This window comes from Drosophila virilis, chromosome 5 (assembly GCF_030788295.1).
Source record: "Drosophila virilis strain 15010-1051.87 chromosome 5, Dvir_AGI_RSII-ME, whole genome shotgun sequence".
NCBI lineage: Eukaryota > Metazoa > Arthropoda > Insecta > Diptera > Drosophilidae > Drosophila > Drosophila virilis.
This window is the reverse complement of record NC_091547.1, coordinates 9,334,213-9,359,916: the sequence shown is the minus strand read 5'-3', so window position 1 is coordinate 9,359,916 and position 25,704 is coordinate 9,334,213. Positions and strand designations below refer to the sequence as shown.

Below are 25,704 nucleotides of genomic sequence, written 5' to 3'. Positions count from 1 at the left end.
AATTAACTCAAAACTGATTTAAAATTAAACATTCGCAACGAATTGTTGTCAGTAATGCCTTGAGCTTCAATTACTTGCCAAGCTGCTCTAAAGTCAAACTTATAAATGGAGAATTTTTTCCAAACATTATTTGTATTTAAAAATAATAAGGAATATCTCCTGAAAACAAAGTCTATTTGTATTATGTTTTATTAATTTATGTATTTTGTAGGTAAGGATTTGTAGGTAGGACTTTTTAAACGAGTTGGAAATGAATTAAATTAAAATCATTTTAAGAGTTTAATAATAATCAGTATTTGCATTTTATATTAAACTTAAATGTACTGAACCTATACACTTAATTTAAAGTTAAATTTAATATTAAAAGCTTAAAGCTCTTTTTAAGTAATGAAATGATAAATAAATAAATAAATATCTTGCTACGGCTCTCTTTAAGTCAAGTTCTTAGCTTCAATAACAAGAACCTTCAATACAACAAATTTAGTTTGCAACTTTAATGTCTTGCCAAAGCTTTTTATGTGAAGCTCTTAGCTTTAAGTGAACTTACTTTTATGTATTACAACAAATATCGTAAAGCTAAAGCAAAGAAGTTTACAACAGCATTTGGATGCAGCTTTAATATACTTCCAAAGCTCTTTTAAGTTCAAGCTGTTAGTGCTTGAACCTTGTTAGATTGTGTGGGAAAACATGACTTTATTTAAAATAATATTAATAAAATTGTCACGCAGTTTTCCTGCTGAGGAAAGGGACAGTTCCGCATTGTAAATAGCTGGCGATTATTGCTTATTATGAGCCGGAATTAAATTGTGTTAGCGTGTGAAAAACGGAGGACACGAACGCACTTAAAGTAGCCCAGGTGTAGCATTATGAGCAATTTGTCGAAGCGTAAACAAAAAGACAAAAAAAAAAAGAAAGAAAAAATACCAAGCCAAACCAAACAGCGGCAACGACATTGAAAATAGACATAAAAGTGGGCAAAAACATGTCGGAGATGCTATTTCGCACCTTCTGTGCGCTGTTTAATTATTGTGGAATCTAATGACAATGGGAATGGCTATAAGCATGCATATAATTCTTTTGTCATGCCGCCCCAAAGGCAGTCGCAGTCCTTAAGCCGAACGGGCTGATCTCATTTGCGGGTAATTTAAATGTAAATTTAATCAATATGCAAATTTCATTAATTTCTTATTGAGCTGAGCGTTCTCAAAATATGTTTGAGATATTGATATGCTGGCTATGCTCTATGAAAGAAGAACGAAACAAAAGCCGCGCTGAATTGAGGAAGACAAACGTATATCGATCAAGCCGAACGTTAAGTTATTTATGCATAATTAATCTATGCTCTGGCAAAAATTAGCAATACTCAATTGGTTAATTAATAAGAATTTAATAGTTATTAATTCTCAGCTCGTTGCGTCAATAAAAAATCGATTTAAAATTTCAGTTATAAGCATAAATATGCATATAACGCATTTAGTTCAGTTATCTTATATTTTTAATCTAATTCTCAGACATAAAACTTAGTTTTGCCATCATTAATTTCCTTTTATTGATGGCACACTTCTGCAGAAATCCATTTTAAAATGGAACCATAAAAATCTCTTTTGCTATAATCAATAACACTAAAAAATTGAATACCCTGTAAGAATTAAAAGCGGCATGTGCGGCATATCTATACAAAGAAAATATTCTTGAAATCTCAAGTCAAGTATATCTTTTAGCTTTTAATTGTATATATAATAATATATTTTTATAAATATAAACATATTTATGTTAAAAACTTTGAACTCTCCAGACCTTTTGAGAGGGCAACTCGCAGTCGAGTACGCTCGCAATTGTTGTTGTACAGAAACTAGTTGGAGTATTAACTTTTACTTTTGTTTCGTATAATTTTTGTTTTTTTGTTCGCCAGAACAGGCAATATCTTTTATTCTGCCAGACATGAACATTAATTCAGCCGTCTCTTAATCTGTCTGTCTGTTTTGGCCATTGTGCAGCGGGTTTTGGACACATTGAACATGGCTCCGACGCAGTGTTAAATGGGCTTTTCTGTGTGGGTATTTTTCTTTTATAGTTTTTGGCAACTCCTTTGGCGCAATGTTTATTGATGAGCGCACATTAGGCGACAATGTATTGTTTTGACTAAAGATTCCTTCTTAGTGCTATAATTGATCGCCGCTAATTTGAATCTCAATGGATTCTACACAACTTATGCCGCGCTGCAATTGTCATGAGAATTGCATACGAAACTTGTCTATCTCCGGGCGGGCAAAGCCGGCGCATTTATAAGTGCCAAGTTGAAAGGCTTTGAATGCAGCTCGGCTCAATTAAAATGTTATAAATTGCTCTCTGCACTGCGCTTACCTATTCAACATTGCGCATACGTCGTGTGGTGCGCTCAGCATTTTAATTAAAAATACAAAAAATCAACAAAAAAGCCAAAAATAAAAATAAATAAATAAAAATAAAAAAAGCCACGAAGCCTCTTGATGGCCAAGAGGAAAAATTGCCAGCAACTTTATTTAATTTATGCTTTCAACTTGATTCATAAATTTTCCACTCACAGTTGCTTGTTTTAGCAATTTAGTTAATAAATGTTAGATTTAACAGCATTACATATAATTTTTATACACTTGTAAAGAGTATTTGAATCTTGTCATGAAATGTGTAACGCATGGCAGGAGAGATCTCCGACCCATATATCATTTTATATACAAGATATATTGACCAAACTCGGCATTTAAAGGTTTCACTACACTCATAAAGCTGCAATTGGAACAATCGGGCAGAAAATTGCAAAATATTCTGTCTTTCATCCAGCATTTACGAACTTTAGTATTTCCACATACTATAAAAATATCTAAAAGGGCATTAAAACTTCGGTGTACCGAGCATATCCTTAGTTTCGCTTTTTTATTTAATTTTATGAAGATTGGAATATTCGTCTAAATTTTAACTGCAATTTTTATTGTATTTTTTAATGTTTGAATTTGTTTTTAACTCAGCTAGATCTTATAAATTGAAATTGATAAATTCATGTACAAATTGTGTGCTATAAATTAGTTTTTTTTAATTTATATTTTGATTATCATCTTTTATTAAAGACAGTTTTTTTTTTTTATTAAGCATACCATATTTTTCATACTATTTTAAATATATATATTTGTTTTCTAAATCCTGTTTGCAATAAGTCCAAACTTTTTCTATTTTGAAATATTAAAAAAATATTCATTAAAGCAATTCTCATCTCTACCGAATTCCACTCTGTATTAGCTCTTGCTGTTATAAGCAATTAGCCAATCTTATCTGGGCGATAATTGAATTGGTATATTGTAAAGATATTGCACACAGATTTTTCGTTATTTATTCACTTTGCACAATCGAAAAATGCCTTTCGTGTGAGGGCTGACGCTGAGGCTGAGGCTGAGGAGAGGTACACGCCCATTCGAGTGGCATTTGGCAACCAAGGCTTTTGTGCTGGCAGATTGAATAATGATTGCCATTCACACCGACTGGACATGACTGACCTATGTTAATGCGCGTATTAACGGTTATTTGTTATTTGTCAGAGTAATCATAAAAATGCAGCAAGTGACAGCACAAGAATTTGCAGTCAAACTTTGCCCGCTTTGTTGCCTGTCAATTTTGTCAGAAGTTAACATTATTTGTTGTGTTTATCAAATTGTATATATATTTGATTTTTATTTTTTTCTTAAATTATTCTCTGGTTTTATTTATTTTTAAGCATTTGTACGACCCGCTGTGCTGTTGCAGCCTTGTATCTAAATGTTGTTAACTTTATTCTTCAGCTGCTGCGATGCTACAATAATTTGTATTCGATTTTTATCTATTGGCACTCGTTTTGATTGCTGCTCAGCTGGCGCACAAGTGCAACGGGGTATATTCGTTTCTATTGGACTTATGTTAAACAGCAGAAGATATTGTGTGCTTAAGTGGGATGTTTTGAGTTTTTAATGGGGTAAAATATCCTTCCCTCTCTATGTTAACATTTGCCTGAAGTACTTTTTTAAGGTTTTAGATATAAACAAAAATTTAAAAAATACATATATATATAAGTGGGCAGAAAAAAGTGAACATCCAGATAGTCTAAGTATTTTGTAAAAATAATTAAATATTTTCGGCCTTTTACGCTAAAATGTAGAACTGTATTTAAAAATCATATTGCATTGGCTGCCAATAATTCCCAAGCAGTTTAAGCAGTAACTAAAAGGCTTCGATCATTGGCCGCTGTCTTAGTATTTCCTCTGTTCGTACTACCACAAAAGGTATCTCGAAGCCAATCCAGATTTACTCAACTGCAGTCGGTTGTTCTGATTGAGGCTGTTTTTGTGCTGTTGCTGTTGCATTGTTGTTGTATTTTTATAATCCCAATAATCTCATTGAAATCATTGAGCAAATGTGCATTTTATACGATTGCCTTATGCGCTTAAAATTCCCGAGCTACTGTGCAGAATGGCCCATTGTTATTTGAAAGCTATTGATTGATATGCAGTCATTATGATTTTCTGCATAGAATTAGACAAATTGTTATGGGCAGCATATGAAAATTATCGAATAAAATTTTGTACCATATATGTATATATATGTTTAAGATCATATGCTCGAACTACTCGAACTCTTCGCTGTTGCGGAACATCAATCAAAAGGGGTTTTGAAATCTTATGCGTTTCTTTATCGCAAAGTATTTGCATTTAAAGCTGTTATTGTATGCAGAATTAATTGTTTGTCGCTTATATTAAATATTAATTTACCATATCGGAAATGGAAAGACCAAAACAAAAATCAATTATCAAATATATAATATCAAAGGTACAATTTGTCATAAACATCAAAACTAATCGATGAGCAATGAGCGATTTTTGATTTGAATATTAAAATGGAAGCGTAAATAACAAATTTCTATTAAAAAAAAAAAAAAAAAACAAAATAAAATCAAAAAACTCGTTTGTTTCACACATCGAGCAGACGATTGTATGTGGCGTCAAGAGACCTACACAAATCCACATAAATGGCAATATAAACTTAATTACACTCATTAAGAAGGTAAATTCCTTTAATTAATTAGACTTTCTCAGCATACTGCGGCTGTCCAGAACGTTCGCCGTGGCTCTGTTTATCTGTTTTTTAATGCGGGTTCTATAAAAAGACTTGCCACGCCGCATTCCACAAATAGAAAAGAACGCGAAGCCAACTAATTAAATTGAACGCAGTTCCTAAAGTTGCACTCTGGGGATTTCAGGACGACATTCTTAAGACTGCGCTGGCCTTGACTGTGGTCAAGTCTTGTACCGCCAAGCAGTCAACATAAAAATATAATATTCAAGAGTGAGACAAACAGATCAGAGAGAGAGAGAGAAAGGGAGAGTGAGAGAGATCTCTGGTCGCAGCCTCAAGGCCGTTTGTTGACGCTGGCGTCTGGAGTGGAAACCTGATGAAACAGACAACAAAATAGAAGAAATTACTATCTGAGTGTCTTACAAAATGTGGTTTAGACCCACATAATTATGGCCAGAGAGATACGTGTATGATTACAACAAAAGCTTTTGTTGGCGGAACTACGCAACCAGATGACTGGCAAATGCCAGAGTTATGTGGCCAGCCAACGCATCCAATTCCAATTCCATGGCAAGTTCTCTACGCAGGGCCAACATAATTTGTCTGTGGGTCAGTCGAGGCATTAAAAAGCAACAAATTTTTATGCGCTCAAATTATATCAAGTAGCCGACAAGAAACCAGTCCCAATAACAATAATAATAATAATAATGCTGCCGCTAGAGCTAAGTAGTTCTAGTTCTAGCGCTGCAAATCAAAAATTAAGATGACTTGATTATGCTTAAATTATGCTAATCTCTGCTCTTTGACGATGCGACGACAGCGGCCAATTACGTCAGCTTAGCAGCACGAGATCCATAACCTGCACAATCTATGGCCCCAGTTCTTAAGATCTTCAGTTATTTTAGGGGCCACTAATCATATGCATATCCGCCTTCTTACGGGTTCCAAACAACGCGGCTGCAGTCAAAACAAAGAGCTTGATTTGGTTCATTGGTTTGGCAATACCCTACAAAACAAAGGGCTGCTGAGGTTTATTCGGCGAGCAGCAAGAAATGGGCTGCTTCGGAAGAACGCATCGCAGTGCGCTTTAATGTCGTTATATGATATGGTTTAAGCTTAAACTTTTTGGAAATTATAAACAAATTGTTTACAGAATTCATATTTTTTATGGTCGAATCTTAAGTCCTGAAGAAGTTTTGGCCTAGATGGCAACGCTGCTTAAAACGCAAGTGCTGGATAATGAACAAAGCCGGGAATCAGTAATTGGGAGCTTTTAAAATTCTTGATTGACAATTACAAAATTGACTTCAAGACAGATCCTCATCAGTTTTCCATTTAAAATTTGGAATTTTTCTATAGTCACTGCCGGAACAATGCTGAGTATTTAATAGTCCATCACACCCAAGCAGCATTCTTAATACACGAGCTTCGTTTCGGTTAGGCTGTAAGTCTCTTGGCATACGGTAGCTCAAAGACATTTGTCAGGCTGGTTGATAAAATAAAAAATATAAATATATGCCGCATTGGAACTTGATCTCAGCATGTTTTAAAAATCCATTTACAACTTTTTATGGATTTAATGAACATTTTAGCACCAGCTACGCATATTGACTATTTTTCCGCTGCCTGACTTTGGTGTTCTTTTCCATGGCAAAATATCTGTTGAGTATTCTAATTAATTTAAACCCAAAACTGTAATTTAATTATCTTACATTTTTGGTAATAAAAATTAGACAAATTTAAGACAAAACAAAAAAAAAAAAAAAAAACGGAATAATATAAATAAAAAAATTCCAATAGAAAACAGAATTCAGACAATGCCAAAGACTTTAGTTCCGTTTGTCATAAAAATGCCGGTAAAGATCAAAATTTTTAAATATATTATTGAGCATTTAGTTTTTTATTATTTTGTTGTCTCGCTGTTTTCCTCACCCACATTGTTTTTAAATATTTCAATCAACCATTTCGCAGCACAACAAATTGCACAGCTGTCAATATTCTTTAAAAGTTTTTACGAATTTTCGAACAAGCCCGCGCTCAGCTCCTGGCTAAGCTTTATTAATTGTTCTAGTGCCAGTTTGTTGTTTGTTCTTTGGAACAGGATCTGTTTTGGAAATATATGTTTAAACTACATTGTGCATGCTTTAATAATTAACTAATCATCAATCTTCATTTCCTGATGCCTTCATCAGGTGAAAGGAGTCTAGAGTCTGACGTCAGTTGTGTTCCATCCCCATAAAGCTGATTCATTTCAATATTTGTAGCATAAGTTTATATTTGAAATGCGTAATATTTGACCTTCGGCTTGCACTATTTGACTCATGCATTCTCGATCAGAAAATTAAATCAAATTCCCCAATGCCCAAGTCCAAGTCCAACAGTTCAATAACCTGCCAACATTGGTATTCTTGTGGTTCGCATGGTTTATGGTCACCTAATAAATGTATCTGATTCATAGCTGGTTGTGAAATCTTTTCTAGAAAAGTTTTCGGACATTTTTATAATAATTTTATTATGCATAACTTTATTAAGTCCGCTTTTGAAATTAGTTAGTCACAAATCTGTCAGCTAAGCGAGCAGCTATTTTGTTATTTCAACAAACCTTTAAGAAAAATAATCTACTCCAATTTAACTTCGCTTAAGGAAAGCGATTTTATACATTACTATTTATCCAATCGCAGCTTGAGTGGAGATCTAACTTCAACTTAATTATTTTGTAAGACTCCCTTTTCGTTAATATAATATTGGTTTTATTTCTGTATTGACTTTTAATAACTATAATGGAAACTCCTTAACAGAACTTTGAGATGTCTTCCAAGCTCAGCTCTTCATATTGATTCATACTTATGGTTCATATTGTTTGACTGATCAGTAATAAACATTAGAGCTGTGCCTTCATTAATATAATAATATATGTATACACATAATAAAATAAATATACATAATATAATAATGTATGTTGGAAAAAAACGTTTGCCTACGTGACACAATTAAGGTCGCACTCAATAAAAAATACAATATAAAAGCAAATAAATAAATAAATTAGACAAACGCAATTAAAAAATTCAATTTGTTTATACACAAAAACAAGAAGTTATTTTTTTATATTTAAAAAAAAATTAAATATAAATTAATTATAAACTGAAAAATTCGTTTGAAGATTTACATAATTTAAGCAAACTTGTTTAAGTTCTAACTATCCAAAAACTTAGGATTATTATTATTTTTTTTTATATTTTTAATTTTAATACGTATTTAATATTACTTCAGGAATTTCCAGCATTAATTTAGTTAAGTAAATGCCCAAAACCGGTAGAAGGCAAATAACTTGTTCTGATTCTAACTTCCAAATGTGGCTGAATGTAAGCTAAACTTTGTTAATTTTTTTATTAAAGCCAAAGAAATCGCCAAAATGTTTAAAGGGCCAGTAAATCTCATAAATTCTTCTAGAATTCGCGTGCCATTCGTGAATAAAATAATAATTCAAAACTTATTTTAAGCAAACTTGTTTATTTTTTTTTATCACTTTCACGGCTCGCCAAATTATTGTGTGTATATATAATTATTAAAAAAAAAAAAAGAAGATATCAGGAATTTCTAGCTTTTGTATTTGATCAAATTGCCGAAACAAGTATAAGGCTATGAATAATCTAATAAATATTTATGTGCCACAATAAACTTGTTATGTTGGCTTAAATACTTAACGCCTAGGTGAAAGGAAATGCCCAACAGTCTGGTACTTAACAAGGGCCTCTCCCGAATTGACCAGCTGAACTGTTTTTTGTTTGGCTATTTGAAATTTCACCCAGCATGGTCCCTGAATTGAACTCGCATTGTTCGATTCTTCAATTAATAATAGCCCAATTCGAGCCACAAAAGAAATAAAGGAAAAGTTGAAAATAAAAAATAGCTGAACTGCTTTAATTATAATGTGCATTTGATTTGCGAATCAGTCTGCTATTGACCCGCCAGTAATTACACAATACCCACATACATATATATATATATATATATGCTATAGCTTTCATCACACGGCCAAGTCTTTGGACTGCCCCAATAAAAACAAACCACAACCTCACACAATACCAAAATCCTCTACGGTTTGTGGCAATCAAACGGGGGCTTTGAAAACTTCAGATGTGATAGATCACAATTGTGACTTGCACTTGATGGGAATTGCAGCAACCGAAGGGAGACATTTATGATATTGTGTCAACAAAGTGGCAAATATTACACTGCGAAATTATTTGCGGGCCTTGCCTTGACCCACATATAATTGAAATTCATTCTATAAGAGCCAATTGGGCGCATTAATTAGCCATCAATTGTTGGCAACTGATAAGCGTAACTATTATCATTTTTTTTCATTGATATGCCGAAATCATCCCAGATTTCAATTCGCATTTGGCACATGTGAAAAATGCCGCTTGGTAATTAACATGGCCGCAAAATGCGGCCAAATCTCGTGCATTTTAGCAAAACTGAATGAAAGTTTGGTTTGGCAATATAAAGTTTTGGTTTTTTTTGTACGATTTCGATTACATGCAGTGTAGTTTATACGATATATTACGAGCATTTGGATTTCCACATGCCGCGTGATTTCAGTTTGGGGCCAGACTAAATTCGGTTGCGTTTTTGTGGCTTCTCTTTTATATTCGCGTCTTTTGGCATGATCAATATTTAATTTTGTTAATTAATTGTTTTGTTTTTATTGTTTACAGTATTCGCATTTTAGGCAAACAGCTGCTTGCTGTCTTTTTTTTTCTGTATTTGTATTTTGTATATTGTATATTGTATTTGGCTTATGAATCAGCAGCTTGGCTTTGGCTATGACAGGGCCGAATGACTGTGACGTTTTGGTTAGAACATCTACCCGGATTTGTTTGCGGCTTTAATTGCCAGCCTTTAAAACAAACGTTGGAATTTAATTGTTTCCCAGCAATAATTTTTGCGTGAGCCACAAAACAATAAAAAAAAAAAAAAAAACAAAAAAGGAACTATGCAAAAATTGCTTCTCGTTTTTTTTTTCTCAAATATTATTTTGACAAATTGCCTGTTTCATTAAATAGAATTACCGTATAAAATGCGACTGTCGTAAAACTTGGTTGGCTCTAGAACAAATTTGCCTAATGCTGCTAAAAAAGTTCATAAGCAGAACAAAATCAATTAGCTGCCGGTCCTAAAATCAAGCCAAGAAAATAATAAAAAAAACAAGCCCACAGAGAAACTAAACAACTAAAACTAGAAAAACAACAGAAACACAAGAATTTCGATTAAAACGGCGGAAAGACTTTCCGAATAGCTGTGCCAAAAGCCCAAGAAGCTTTAGAGGCAGAAGAAGAAGATGAAGCAGCAGCTCAAGAAGCTGCTCTGCTCTGCTTTGAACTGATCTGCTCGGCTGAGCATGCACGCCCGCACTAAAAGCCAGCGCAGCCATACACGGCTAAGGCCCAGGCTCGCTCTCGTTCGCGCTCTCCCTCTCTCTCTATCTCTCTCTTTTTTTGAGAGCCGCTGCCAACGAAAGTGAGCAAAAGCAGCAGCAGCGCCGCATCGCATCTGCTGGCGTCAACGCTTTTGTTGCTGCTGCTACTGCTGCTGTTGCGTTCGCTGCCGCTGCCGCGGCTGCTGTTCTGCTGCTGCTGTTGTCTTCTGCTTGAATCCACTTGTTCGCATCTTCGAGCTGCGTTGGCAGCGTCGACGCCGACGCCAACTATTGTGTTTGTTGTTCTGCTTGCCGACGCTTGGGTGCTGCTAGATATGTGAGGCTGCGACGCTGGCAGCGACGCTGGCGCTTCCAAACGTTTGCTGGGCCGCATATAAAAACGACGAACTTGGTAAAAATATTCACAATCATATTGAAGTATTGAAGTTGTACACGTTACGTGCGTTCAGTTGTGCGAGTTTAAACAATATATATACACATAAAATCCCACAGTGTGTAAGTGTGTTCTACTATAATAATCATAATAACAATATACAGTTAATTTAATAATTAAAGAAATAAAAGACAATTTACAACAAGTGCCAAGAAATGAACTAAAGACTTTGTGCCACATTTTGTGATTAGTGACCAGTGCCAGGCAATAAGGATATTTGATATATATATACGTATTTTTTCAGGATAACTAAGCTAGAGTAAAAGTTACAAAGTTTTCCAAGTGCTGCACAAAAACCACCAAAATTAACTGTAAATTGTGCCGTGACGTTATTTTTGTTGTGGTTGAAAATTAAATTCATTTGCGGTTGATTGATTGATGGATGGTTTGATTGATTCAGCTGCCGCACCGCCCCTGCCACACAATACCCAGCTCTGCCTAACAGGCATGCCCTGACGCTCTGTCGCTCTGTCTGTCTGTCTGTCTGTATGTCTGTCCGCCTTGACTGGGCTGTGCATTGTGTTTAACTCACTTGAAATTTATTTGTTAGAGATGCGATCTGAACTTTGTGCCGCTGTTGCAAAACTGCATACGGCTGCAGCTTGAGAGAGAGAGAGAGAGAGAGAGAGAGAGAGAGCGAGAGAGCGCGAGCGAGAGGGCGAGGGAGACAAGACAAACATTTGCACTTTTAATTTATGTGAAAATCAGTCACAGAATCTCAAACCCAACTAGCTAAAGAGTTAACCAAACACCAAGTTCAGGCGGAAGCCGCATTTTCCAGCCGCAGCTAAATTAACATACATATATAAGTATGTCCAGTTGCAAGCATTAGAACACAACAACTGGCCACTTAGAGCAGACGAGTGTGAATTCATTTGCTGCATTCCATTCAAATGTAAATTAATTAGCATATATTTTATTTTGGCTGTTCTTCTTAACGAGCAGCACAACGGCAAAAACAAAAGATTATCCTAAAAAGCAAGTTTGTTGCCTAAGTCTTTTGTTTGCAGCGCCAAGCCAAATTCGGCAAGTCCATCAATTCCCGTTAAAAAGTGTGTCAACTGACAAGAAGCCCGAGGCCACAGAATTCCCAAAAGTCAAACAAATTATGAATCTGCGCATCAATCAGAGAGCAGAGAACAAAAAATTAATAATGATAATAATAATAAAAAACACAATTTTTGCCAGCTTAATTCTGAGCGCATTATGTAGAGAAAGTATTAGAAACTTGCCAAAATTCCCAAGTTGTTTTTAATGAGCAACGAAAATCGCATAACATATTTTATGCAAATTAACTACAACAACAACAACGAAATTCGCTGTGGTAAAACCAACAAATTTGATTTGTATTTATTATAAACATTCGCCAGTCCGTCCGTCCGTCCGTCCGTCCGTCCGGCTGTTCATAGATTTTTATTTATAGCACTGAGTCAGCTGGCACGCATCCAGCCAAATTTGGCTCAAATCGAACAGCTTTAGAACAGGCGTAGTTCTCCCTCTATCTCAAGCTCTATCTCGATGTCTATCGCATCGTTTGTCGTGTTTATCTCTTAATGCTAATTTCTTGGCAGCTTTTGCTTTTCATTTTCTATTGTTGCTATTGACGACTATTTACGAGCCAAGATATTTGGGCTTTGAGTCAGCGGGCAGGATTTAGCAAACTGGTCTTGACAATCGAAAAAAAGCGAACAGAAAAAAAAAAAAGAACAACTGACATCCTGACTATAAAAAACTAACGAGCGAATGCAAATGAATTAACTTCAAGTTTGTCAATTTAGAGACTAACTTGTCAGCTGCCATCAATTATGAAATTGCCGCACTAAACGCCAAGAGGCTGGCCAGAAGCTAACCGAACGACGCCTCTTTGCGTAATCCAAGCGGCCAAACAGCTTAGCAACGATTTAATGAATAGACAGACAGTCGGACAACTAGACGGACGGACAATACGGATGGACATATCCAAACAGATACATCAACTAGACGCAACAGCAGCAGTTGCTGCTTTGTAATTTATCTGACTTAGAATCTTTGACAAATTGCACAGCAGCCGCCCGCAGGGGGCAACAATAAATATGCTGCTCCATAGACAAACATATATACTTTACTTATATATATATATATATATATATATATAAATGTTTATATATTTAGGCATATCTTTTGCAAGTCTTTTCGGAAGTCTCTTTGGCCAAAAAACAAGTTGCGCGCTAGACACTGAAATTCCTTTGCGCAAACAACTTGTAGACAACTGCCCAAAAGCCTGGCCGAGCCAGCCTCACGCAGCGGACTCCAAAGTAGAATCCGCTGGACAGTCATGCTGTCTGAAGTGGACGCTTGTCAGCAGCAAGTGCCATTTGCCATGTTAACCATATTGTCGTAGTAGTTGTTACAGCTGCCGTTGTTGTTGTTGACTTGGAGCCGGCTCATTGCAATATCCATAGCTGGCAATGCGCAGCAGACACCCAGATACAGCGGCACAGCGTGTAGGCTGAGGCTTGGGCTACAACTCACAGCATCTTCGGGGTATCCGGCGCGTGCACTTTTATGGCATTTTGCACGTTCCTGTTGCGAAATTATGTCATCACGATATTTTGCATTTCATCGATGACGACAACAACAGCAGCAACCACAACTGACAGCTGACAGCTAGTGTTATAGCCGGCCGGCGAGCGCTTAGTCAGCAGTTTCTAATTGTTTAGTGTCGATTAGCTGGTTCAGGCTTTTATTTTTAGCCTCACGGGAAATTGTAAATCAAGCTTCGTTTATTCTAATAGTTATCTGCGGGGAATATGTGAATTGGACTAGTTTTAATAGTGCTCAAACAGGAATAACTAGAACTGAAGTCAAATCTTTTAACTGCCTTTGTGTTAGTCTAGTTTTAGGCAGAAGAAATATAAAAAAATATTTGCCTCGACTTTATTATTAATTATATATTGAAAACTTAGTACTAGTATATTTGCAAATAAATAATAAATAAATACCAATATGAAGCATATATTAAATTATGAAATATTATTAATATTTACGTAAATAATAGTTGCCAAAACTTATATTTATATGCAGAGATCTGAGTACTGGGATATTTTGATTGCAAAAATAAATCAATAATAATTATTATATATATTATGTATAATATGTATAAAGTTAGTAATTATTTTATTTCCATCTACTTTTATATATTACATAATTTTTTTTTTAATTTATTTTAATTTGTGGAAATGCTAATATCTATATTTATTACACAATTCTCTGAAAGTGTCGCACAAAAACCCAGCATAAATTAAAAAAACAAAACTGTGAATATCAAGTCGTTTTCATATTATGTAATTTAAATAAAAATAAATAAATATTCAATAGAAATAATTTATATGAGTAATAATTATGAATTTTAAATGATCTTGCAATAATTATGAATTTTTAATTATCATCCATTTCAGAAGCGACACGCATTTGGAATATAAAATCAAACGCCATGTCACGGTTTCGAAGCCCACTCGCTTTGGCCCCGCTGCTGCTGCTGTTGGCCATGCAAGGCGCCGTCAATGCCAGCTACCAGGCCAACATGTTCCTCAATGGTCAATATCAAAACGACATTAAGGATCAGCCCGAAACGCACTTCTCCGTCAATCCCGTCTCGAATCCATTCCTGCATCATGCCGTGATCAGCAGACAGGCTGCGCCATTCCAAGCGCCAACCTATCTGCCGCCGCTGGAGCAGCTTAAGTGCGCCAATGGACAGCAGTGTGTGCGTCAGGATCAGTGCCAGAATGGCTACTTTAGCCAGCAGCTGCCCAAGATTCAGGTAAGCCAGCCGTAGAAATCATCAGATTGTCGCTCTTGCTGTTGTTGCTGTTGTTTGTGTTGTTGTCTCGGGTCGCTCGGCTAGTTTGCTAGCAATTGCATAATGCGCATCGATTGTGGCTCGGTTAAACCCGATATTCATGAAATATACGAGTAAATGTGGCAGGCGCTTGACAAGCGGCAGCCCGGCAACCGGACAAAAGGCCAACGCCAAATTAAAAGCCTGTCTACGGTCTGGATAATGTTGAAAATATGGCAATGCGCCTGATTAGCCAGATCTGATCTGCATTTTTTATTGTTGGCACAGTCACCGTTATTTTCCGGTTTGTCGTTACAAAAAATAAATATATATATACATATATATATAAATGAAAACCAAAACACATTCAACCTTTCGTCGGCAGCGCATTTCGTAATAGCTGGCGAGTGAAATAAAAAGTGAAGTTCATGTTTAATTGCTGCTCGCCAAGTTCGCCGCTTGCCAAAAAGAAATTTATGTAAATGCACAAAAGTTGTTTTTCTTTTTTTTTTGTTGCCCTTTTTGCTCTGCTGAGTGCTCAATTTTGCATATTCATCGGCCGCCCATAAATAACGTAAACAAAACAGATCACAGACCCCCAAAATTGATGCACCTGCAACTGCAACCTCCGGCGGTTTCTCCACATGCTCTGGCTTATGGCCGCAAAAGTTCGAGCATCGAGCGTCTATGCAAATGAATGGCGACAATTGCAATTTGCGACCAAATTTTATAACTTATTTTGCTTTGAATGGCGCACATCGCCGGCAGCTACAACAAAAGACTTAGGCAACAAACTTGCTGCATTTTAAACAGCCTATTCACGTTTATGTGTGCATGCTAGTACATTTATATGTGTGTGTGTGTGCTTGTGCATATAAAAAATGCATTTTATTTCGCGCTTAAATTGCAAAACCAAGCAACTGAATTATGTTTTTTAATTAAAAATTATTGAAGACGATCTATGTCTACTTATTGGCCACAACGTCGACGCTGACGTTGACGTTGACGTCGACGTCGGCAGCGGCGCCTCAAGTGCACATTTGACCCATTGACCAGCGACGACAAGTTTGGCAACTCAAATAACAGCAGCAAATGCAATTTTATCGATGACAAACTTAATTACGCATACAAATAAGAAGGTAAAGAATGCATATGTTTATTACAACCGCTAGACGGATAAATACCCTGTAGCTAAAAGAAACAATAATGAGCTGCAGACTTCTGTTACGCAAAGGCTTCTGCTAGAAATGCTGTTCTTTGTATTAAGGAACCAAAAGTTGGAATCAACACTTTCCGCTTATGTTACCCTTATGGTGAGAAGCTTGAAGCCGAAAAGTAATCTCGCGTTCATTAGGCCTTTCACACGCATTTCTCATCCAAAGGGGGAAAATTTCCAAAAAGCACCCCTCAAATAAATTTGAACAAAGACCGTTGAAAATGACTTTGAGGCGGATCGGCTGGTAAAAAAATATGTGGTATATTACGGTTTTTGATCTTTCAACACTTGCGGGTGGAATTTCCCAATAGCCAGTCTTAGCGTGCATCTGCATCACATAAGGAAACCGCAAAACAATTTGCAGGTTCTCTGCTCTTATGGCTTGGGCTGTGCATTAATCAACAGTCAGTCAGTCAGTTAGTCAGTTAGTCAGTCAGTCAGTCAGTCAGTTTTATATATAGAGATCATATATTCATATATTCTGTCAATCTGTCTAGCTTGAATTTATTAACCGATCTTCCGTGTCCAATTTGTCAAAATGTGTGAATATGTTAACAAATTAAAACAAAAGTTTTATTTTTTGTTTAATTATGTAGGAATTTTTTGATTCGAAAACCTAAGCATATCAGATATTGATTGAAAAGCATAAATAAGATAACAACAGTATAGAATTGAATGTTAAACAAAAATTAAAGGTTTTCTTTATTGGAATATCTTCATTAGAATAAAGATTGCATAAAGACTTTCCATTTAATGCTTCATAAAAGTAGAGAATGTCATATGCTAAATTAAATAGTTTATAAAAATAATCTATTATTTATCAAGAAAAAGAATATCAATGTCATTTGTCTGTTTAATATGCGATTGACTTGAAATTTATTTAGCGCTTTGTTTTTTTTGTCTATAAACAAAAATGTGTAGCTCAAGCCATGTTTGTTTGCATCAACTAATATAGTCAAAAGATATATATACACAGGTTAATGGGAATTTTAAGTGTGCATTTCAAGCATTTTTATTCAATTCAATTAGCAATAGCGTTTAAAATGTTTTAAACAAAAAAAAAATATGGTTCTAAATAATAAATTATAAATAACATATTTAAGCTAAATGTGCGGAGCGCGCGTTTTGGCTACGAAACATGTTGATTAGCCGTAGCTAATAAGGCTTAATTTAGTGCGGCTCGAAATGGGCAGCTCAGCTGCTCAGCTGCTGGAATTTGGTCATTAAAGCGGCTTAGAGCAATGAACCTGGAAATCGAGAGAATGTCTATAATAAGTGCGACTATTAATAGCTGTATTTAAGAGCTGAGCGCTGTCGATTGCTTAAATTAATTGACTAGCACCAGATTAATGAGTTGATTGAAGCCAAGCTACAATGGGTAAAATAAAGTAATGCCAATGATAATCAGTCAACAGCAAACACGTGCACTTTAACTATTTATGTATCTATAACGGACAGCTGGCAAATATATTTGCAGACCACAAATGTTGACCAATTCGCGCCTGGACAATAGACAAAGAGCCAAATCGTTAGACAAATATTTAACGCGTGGGCGTCGCAACGCACTGAATCACAACATTATGTTTGTCTCTGTGCTTTTGGCCAAATTAGGCAGTCGGCTAACAACTTTTGTGTAAACTTGACTTTGACATAGTCAACAGTGCGAGTTATGCCAATTGTGTTTTTTCTTTTTCCCCATTTCAATTTGTTTGCATTTCCTGAACAAATCACAGCTTTGCGCTTAGGGGAATCTGCAATACAATAATATATTTATATTTGTCGAAATACCTCACATTTTTGTTGCTTCTTTCATTAGCGCTCATTATTATTAGCACACAGCATGCCAAAGATCTTAAATCAATAAACAAGCCAAATATTTGTGCGAATTTTGGAATATAATTTGCGCGCACAACCAATTAAAGTTGAATACATAAAAAAAAAAAAGCACAACAATCAAAGCTCAGGAAAAATTCTCAGCACGATGATGTCAAGTGTGCTGTGCGCCGCTTATTTTTATGATTATTCAAAAATTGAACAGTGTTTGGACTTACGTCAAAAATGCCGCACACGTTCCGTTTGTTTAAAAAAGGTTTAACAACCTGTGCGCCGAAAACCCCCCAATTTTAGATAACCAACTAAACCCGCGCAGCTAGTCATCCGGTTTGACGGGAATACTTCAGTTCAGAGTCTAGCCCGGCGTTCACACGTGCGCGCCTAACATGTTTATATTATCCTGAAACCTGAGAAACAAATGCCACGTAGAGTATTCTAACATGCAGCTGCCGCAGCACAATGTGTGTGCCTAAGCTAGATGTATTAGCATTTATTATACAAGCTAGTTCAGGCTTTACTTTCAACTTTAAACAAAACTTAAAGTGCTTCACAGTCATTAAGTTTTGTGTGCTGTGTTTTTTTTATGCTTATAAAAGCGTTTCATAAATTTGTCAGTCGTGATTTAAATGATTGGACTGTGCTACTAAGCCGAGGCCCTACTTAAAACTGATGTTCTACATGTGCCTTGACAAGAATTTCTAGTTTTCGAATACCAATTTGAGCGTGTCCAGCGATCAGCGTTTTTTATTACCCAAGGTCGATTAGTTTGATTATTTTTTTCTATCTCTCTATAAATATATAACATAAGCGCGTGTTTTGCGTTTCGTGAGGCTGTAAAATGTGAACATAAATTAGCCAGAAATCAATTTGGCCTGAAAGCCAACGAGCCGCAGCTTGATTGATATGGTATCAGACCCACTCGTATATATATATACGTGCTACAGTTCATCTTTGAACTGGTTTTGTTTGCCTAGGAAATGGGTTCAATATTGAGTGAATTGCATAATAAAGATTAATGGCTCAATCTTGAGCCAGCGCTATTTGAGCCATGTTAATGCTGCATTTAAGAAATCGCATGGTCAAGCTAATTGATTTGCATAGACGTCTAAAGCACGCCTTTGGCTACTGTGAGGCTTCTGTAGCTGCGGCCAAGCAAGACGCAAAAAAACAAGAAAAAAAATAAGCCTAGCAGAAGAAACACCTTGGTAATTCTTGAACTTCTGGCCCGCAGACAGCTAACATGATTATTATTATTAATTTGCAATTGTTCAAATGCCAGCTGGACGTTTGGCTTAAACAAATTAGCTAGCATTGTCGAGGCGTTGCGAAGGTTCCATTAGAATCACATAAAACCGTTGAATGAAGGCGGCAAAGTTCAATGCAAATGCTGCAATGCCAACAAGAGGCTAAAAGATAATAAAAAGTAGCTGAAGACTGTGGCAAGAAAAAGCACAGCATAGGCGGCATTTGTTTGGACATTATTTTAACACATCATTTATGCAACTGCAATGGCCGCTTTGCTGACCTTTTGCCAAAGGCGACTGCAACAACAATTGCTGCAACAGTCGCAGTCGCAGTCGCAACAGCAACAGCAGCAGCAACGATCGTTTAGGCCGCTTAATTAATGCCGATGCCAACGAGTGGCAACTTTATGGCTAACAGTGTTGGTCAAGTACGCGGCTACTAAACACATTGATTGATTGTGCGACAAGGCAAGTGGACAGTAAGCTTTGTATCTGTCATTTGCCAAGTTCGTTGCAGCAGTCATTTATCTCTTTATGGCCTATACAAATCGAAGAAAAATACAGGATATTTCATAGCCATCGTGGAATGGGCCATAAAAACACAACAGTTAAGGATATGCCAAAAAAAAAACATTTAGCCTAAGCCTAAGACTTCAGCTCTTGGCAACAGACAGTTATGTAATATCTGCAGGTTCGTTGCCTAAGTCATTCGTTTCAATGGCTATAAAAATATACATTAAGAAAGGATATCATATATCAAATTAGCTTCAGTATTTTATACTTTTGTACATTTAGCTATGGCCTGAAACAGGTTTGTTTCCTCAGTCTTTGGTTTTTTATGGTCTATGTAAATTTAGTAGCAACAAATAATTTTAATACTTATCATCACATATTGAAGAAGACATATTATATGAAAACTAAGTTTGAAGACACAGCTATGACAAGTTATATAAGCATTAAGTTTGAGTGCACAGCTATGACAAGTTCGTTGCCTCAGTCATTCGTTTGTAGGACCTGCAACTATTCAAAGGTTCATATAGCTCTATCCTTTTATTCTTCTATTCGTCTGTATGAACGCGTCGGTGTCGATTCTAAAAGATTTAAAGACTCCAGATATCATAAGTAGAGCAAATTTATATTCTTTTTTTCTTGATATATCATTCCACTATCAAAATATCAATCAATTTTGAATTTAAGACTTGGTTTCTTAAGCAAACGTATGTGAATTTAAAAATATCTCTTTGCTTGCAGAACTGCAATCCCGAATCAAACATCTGCTGCACTTACCGACCACCGGCCACAAGGACGACCACAACCACAACAACCACGCCCGTGCCGTATGCCACCTGTCCACGTGATTCGGATTGTGTGGCGCCGCAAGATTGTCGCAATGGCGAAATCAGCGCCATCAACTATGTGAAAAAGCAGGGGGTAAGTTGTGATAAAACATTTGTCAGACCCAAACCGTTTAATTGGCTCAACTTGAGCAACACACACGCACACACACAAAAAATAATCATTAGCACCGGAAAGTGATCTGGGCGTATCAAAAATATCAAGTTTTTTGTTGTTGTTGTTGTTGTTTGTGAGCAGCCGAAAAAGCATTAGAAAAAAACCCAGCAACTGCATAAAATCGCATTTGGATGTGCCAATGATGAGATGCCCCGAAAACAAAGCGTTCCGCAGTTAAATGCAGCAATCGCAGCACATTTCACAAGCAACTGCAACTGCAGCAGCCAGCGGCAGCAGCTGGAAAAACCCACAACAGTTACAGATGCAGCTGATTAGCACACAATTAGTTTACATTTTGAAGCAAAATATTCTTTTGTTGTTGCTGATTGTTGTTGTTGTATCTGTAACTAGATGCAAATTGCACTCAACTTTTGATCTATTTGGTTGTTTTTTTCTTGTTCGCATCAAATTCTGTGAAATGACGAATTGTCCGCCTTTGCAATCCGAGATTTCAAATCCGCTTTGACACGACATCAGCTAGAACCCGCTGAGATAAGTCTCATCGCGACGTGGGAGTGAACCGTGTCAGCTTCAATTGTCATCTAATATTCGTGTTTTGAAGCTTACAGCTTAAGAGCACAAGACTTTTAGATTGGAATCAATAGTAAATTCAATATAATTGAAATATAATAATTGGATTTTGTTGTGCTTCCTCTGCGCTCATATAGAAATCTATATATATATATATATATATATATATATATATGGGGCTTCACTTCCTTGTTTTTATTTTGCGAATAAGTTTTTCACAATTTCAGGCTGATTTACAATAGGTTTACGGCATTAATATATGTACAAGTCATGTTCTCACACAGTTTATATTTCAAAAAAATAATAACTTCATTTTAAATGCGGAATATTTGAGAATTTCAAGATTTCACTTCTGCATTTCATGCATTCGCTAACATATTCGACTTAACTATTGAATTGTTGCTGCATTTAGCCACATTTAAGCTTTTGGCTTGAAATACATAACATAAGCTGCTTTTTAGCTGCAAATGATTAACATATAGTGAAAATGTATCTGATTTACATAGTAATACGATGACATTGCCCAAGCTGGAGTCCGAGTTCGCAGCCAGTGGCAATGTCAAAACGAAAGACTCAGGCAACGAACTTGATGCCGTCAAGTGGCAATCAAGCAATGGAATACAGTTGAACTTACGAGCAATGTGCATGAAATGCATTCAAGCCAAAAAAGTGTTAAATTACGGCCTACCAGAATACTAGCCAGGTGAAAGAGACAGCTAGAGGCGGACAGAAGAAAGAGATGGCAACAGGCACTTGCAGATTTATTCAGACCGGGCGCTGGCATTGCAATTGCATAATTTGTTTACATGCAATGGCCAACAAAACGGGTCAGTTGCGTACTCAACGCTCTTGTTGCCCGTTGCCCGTAGCCCGTTGCCGGTTGTTGCACGCAAAAAAATAAACAGCAAAAAAAAAAGAGAGAAAAAAATCAGCACAGCAAGTGAATTATGTTGCAGCAGCGCCTGTTGCAGCCACGCACTTAAAACTGAAATCGTTTCAGCCAGTTGATGTTTTCTTATTCAGTTTTTTGTTTTTGCTGGCTGCACATTTCGGTGGGCCGCAGCCTCATAATTTGCCTCGACTGAGAGGGGAGCGAGCTGGCAGCTGGCTGCGACCAGGCCCAGCGACAATTACGCACCAAAAAGGTGCCTCGAACTCGTTAAGTTATGCAGGCATTGACGCCAATTGCGTGGCATGCTACAAAATGCACGCTGGGGACAACAAGCAACAGCAACAGACGAACCAGTTGCCGCAATGTATACCTAATTTACAAGAGTGCGAAGAGGCAAAAATAACTTAAGTAGTTTAACAGTGAAAAATGCGCGGAATGCAACATTGCAAGGTCGTTCGGCAGCCCTCTCTGTCAAGCGTTGCACCGGGAGAGGCCATACTGTGGCCTAGGCCTAGGCACACTCTCCCTCTTCCTCTCTCTCTCTCTCTCTCTCTCTGTTGCTGCGCGCATATCTGATCAATTAATGTTTACATGCCACATGCCACGCATGCCCACTGTGCCCATATCGGCTATTGACCGACCTTTAAGCTTCAGCATTTGCCAAGCTTATTGATAACGTGCATACGCTGCTTTTTTAATGGATCCTCCTCTGACCAGCTGACCGGCTGACCAACTGAACTAAACGACTTCTCCTGCCATACAAATAGCATCGTATAATTATGTAGATGATTATGGCGCATATTTTCATTATGGCCATTTATCATTTGGGCTGCGGTACTGTGTGCTGTGCATGTTGCATGTTTTACATTTTGTAACATGCTGCATTGCGTGAACTCAATTTTTAGTGTACATTTTATTTTTTAGTTCCAGTTTCATGTAATTTATGTAAAACGAAATGTTGTATTTTTCATCGTTAATTTTTTTTTTTTTTTGTATTCAACGAGCCGGTTTAACACTTGCAACTTTGACAAATTTTAAGCTACGGATAAACCTTGTTTACTGACATTTAACATAGTAAATTATATTTAATTTATTGCATCCAAGAATTTTAATAGAGAGTTAAGACAGCGCTTCAGAATTAATTCGACATAATACAATTTTTTATTATGCATAAAAGACATATTTAATTTAAAGTTTCAAAATAGCCCATCAAATTCCATCAACAATTTCATTCAAATTCGATTTAAATCTATTATCAAATGTTGGTTTAATTCGTTAATTGCTTTAGAATGCATAGAAAATAATAAATTTATAAAATTTCGCATTATTATTTTATAAAATTTTTAAAAATAAAGCATGAACCAGAGAAAAATCCATTTAGCATATATATTTGTCTAAAACAGTCTTTAGGTTTTTTCTGCAGGCTCTAAGCAGACTAGGAGGCCTCATTAGGCTTCTTCCCTTTCAAATTGATTGAGGCTTTAAAATAAATTTGATTGATTGGCCAGGCGAATAGCATTGAAATTTTTGCAAACTCTCCAATTTCATATAGAAATCTTAGCAAAACTTGACCAATGTGGTCTTTGCATTGAACCCAACAACTGACCTAGCATTCCGTTTGACAGGCATTTGGGGTTTTTATTGTTTTACCTAGATTTGCTGTCATAATTGTTGCGTTATTTAAGCTTTTACTGTAGACAGTCATATGGGTAGCTGACTGTCATGTTGAGAAGGCAAATACCGTAAGACAGACAAAAACAACAAAAGGCTAACACAGCAAACAGAGCATGTCGAGTAGGCACGCAGCAAACAACACCACTGACAATAATGATGATGATGTTGATGATGTTGATGATGATGATACTGACGATGATGATGATGACGACAACTACAACAACTTCAAGGTCTAGGTCGTAGTCGGAGACAGCCAGAGGCTTTGCGGGGCGCCAGACTTCGCCAAGCAGTCGTTGACAGCGTTTAACATTTTGTTGTTTTTTGTTTTTTGTCTTTGTATTTATTGATTTTGTTTATATTTTTTGTGCTTATATATTTAAGGCAGCTTTGGTATTTCTTTGTCTGTCTTTCGGCTTGAATTTAATGCTGTGGTATTTGCCACATTAACGCTGTCATAAAAAACAATTTCGCGAAACATTTGTGTCATAAATTTGTATTTTACATAAGGCACCAGAAGAACACTTGACATTTCCAAGCGAACACACGACAGCCAGGCTTCAGTTACAAATGAACTGCCCATCTCCAAGCTCTAATGACAGTAGTTGAAACTGGCAATAGCTTTATTTCAAGATTCATCTGGGAAGCAGCATGATATGTTAGAGCTCGAAAGCTGCTTAAATGAATATAATGCAGCTTTATCAATTCATTTTTGACAAGTTATTAGCAGATACTAAATATACTAATATTTTGTTTGTTTTCATATTTTATTTGATATGTTTTTAAATAAAAAATTTGTCAAAGAGAAATTTTTCACTTTTTTCTTTTTAGCAACACTGTCAAAAATAATTACTATTAATGTAACAACACTAACAAAAATAATTCTTAGTAATGTAGAGCACATATAGAAGGCTTTTAAAAGGTTTTTAATTTCTTACAATAAAAAAGCACAACTTTTTTTAGCAATTTACCAACACTGTTGCATAACACTCTTTTCAACACAATACTTTTCAATACAGTGCAGATAAAAAGCTTTTATGTGATTTAACATCTATTAAATATTTACTGCATAGCCTAATAATTTAATTTAGCACAAGGCTATCAATTGCCTGCCTTCTCTCTCTTCCCCTCCCCCTTTGACACTCTAACACTCAACATTTTTATAACTTAAGCTAATAATCAAGTGCCATTTTAAGCTACTGTCATTGCCGATATGACTTTATGCACTATTAGCCTTTGGTCAGTTCGTTGCCTAAGTCATTTGTTTTGTTTTGTCTTTTGCTTGGCTCAGGGAACAGCTGCCGCGCCTGGCTTGGCTTGGCTCGCTTAGCAATGGCATTAAAATAAATTTCATAAAATTTCATATACTTATTGTAATTGCAACATTATTAACAAATTGCAGCGCGCCGCAACTGAGACAAGCAACAACAACAACAACAACAACAACAACAACGAACAAGTTGTATGGCCAACAAAATTTATTAAAAGCATTTTGGCGTCATTGTTGCTGTCGCCCGTACAAGTAGCTTCAACTCGCTGTTCTTGTTGTTGTGGTTGTTGTTGTCGCTGTTGTTATCTCGAAGCTGCAAAATGATTGATCATAAGCAAGAGAGTAAGAGACGCGACTTAATCGGCAATCAGGTGGAAGCTGAGGGCTGCTGCCCGCTGCCTGCTGCCTGCAGCTTGTCATTGATCAACAACAACAACAACAGTAGCAAATATGCCAGTTTCGCATTGTTGTAGCGGTTTTTTTTTTAATGATAACGTGTATTACATAAAATTTAATGCGTGCGTCTCTGGCTTTATGCTTAATGCTCATTGGTCATTGAGTGATGTCTACATTAAGATAACATTTGATTAACGCTTAATTGATGAAAATTATGCCAGAGGGTCAACTAATGATAATGATAATGATAAGAAATTAAGGCAGCCAGTAAGGACAACCGGACCACATGCGACAACGTCTGGCAAATTTAGGCCAAGCCTTGGCCAGCGGAAGCGTCGCATTCCCCCATTTAATTATAATTATTAAT

General features: G+C 36.3%; 1 protein-coding gene across 3 annotated transcripts in view; it reads left to right on the top strand.

Annotated features, from left to right (window-relative positions):
* Positions 1–25,704, top strand: part of scaf (scarface) — an 87,210-nt gene that overhangs the window by 56,069 nt on the left and 5,437 nt on the right. For 2 of the 3 annotated variants that reach the window (XM_015174572.3, XM_015174571.3), the window contains 2 exons: positions 14,390–14,754; positions 20,317–20,496. In XM_015174572.3, coding sequence (XP_015030058.1) covers positions 14,425–14,754; positions 20,317–20,496 — 510 coding nt within the window. In that variant the 5' untranslated portion in view covers positions 14,390–14,424. Of the gene's footprint in view, positions 1–10,923; positions 11,015–14,389; positions 14,755–20,316; positions 20,497–25,704 lie in introns of those variants that run through there. The other variant, XM_002050545.4, reaches the window with a different exon arrangement.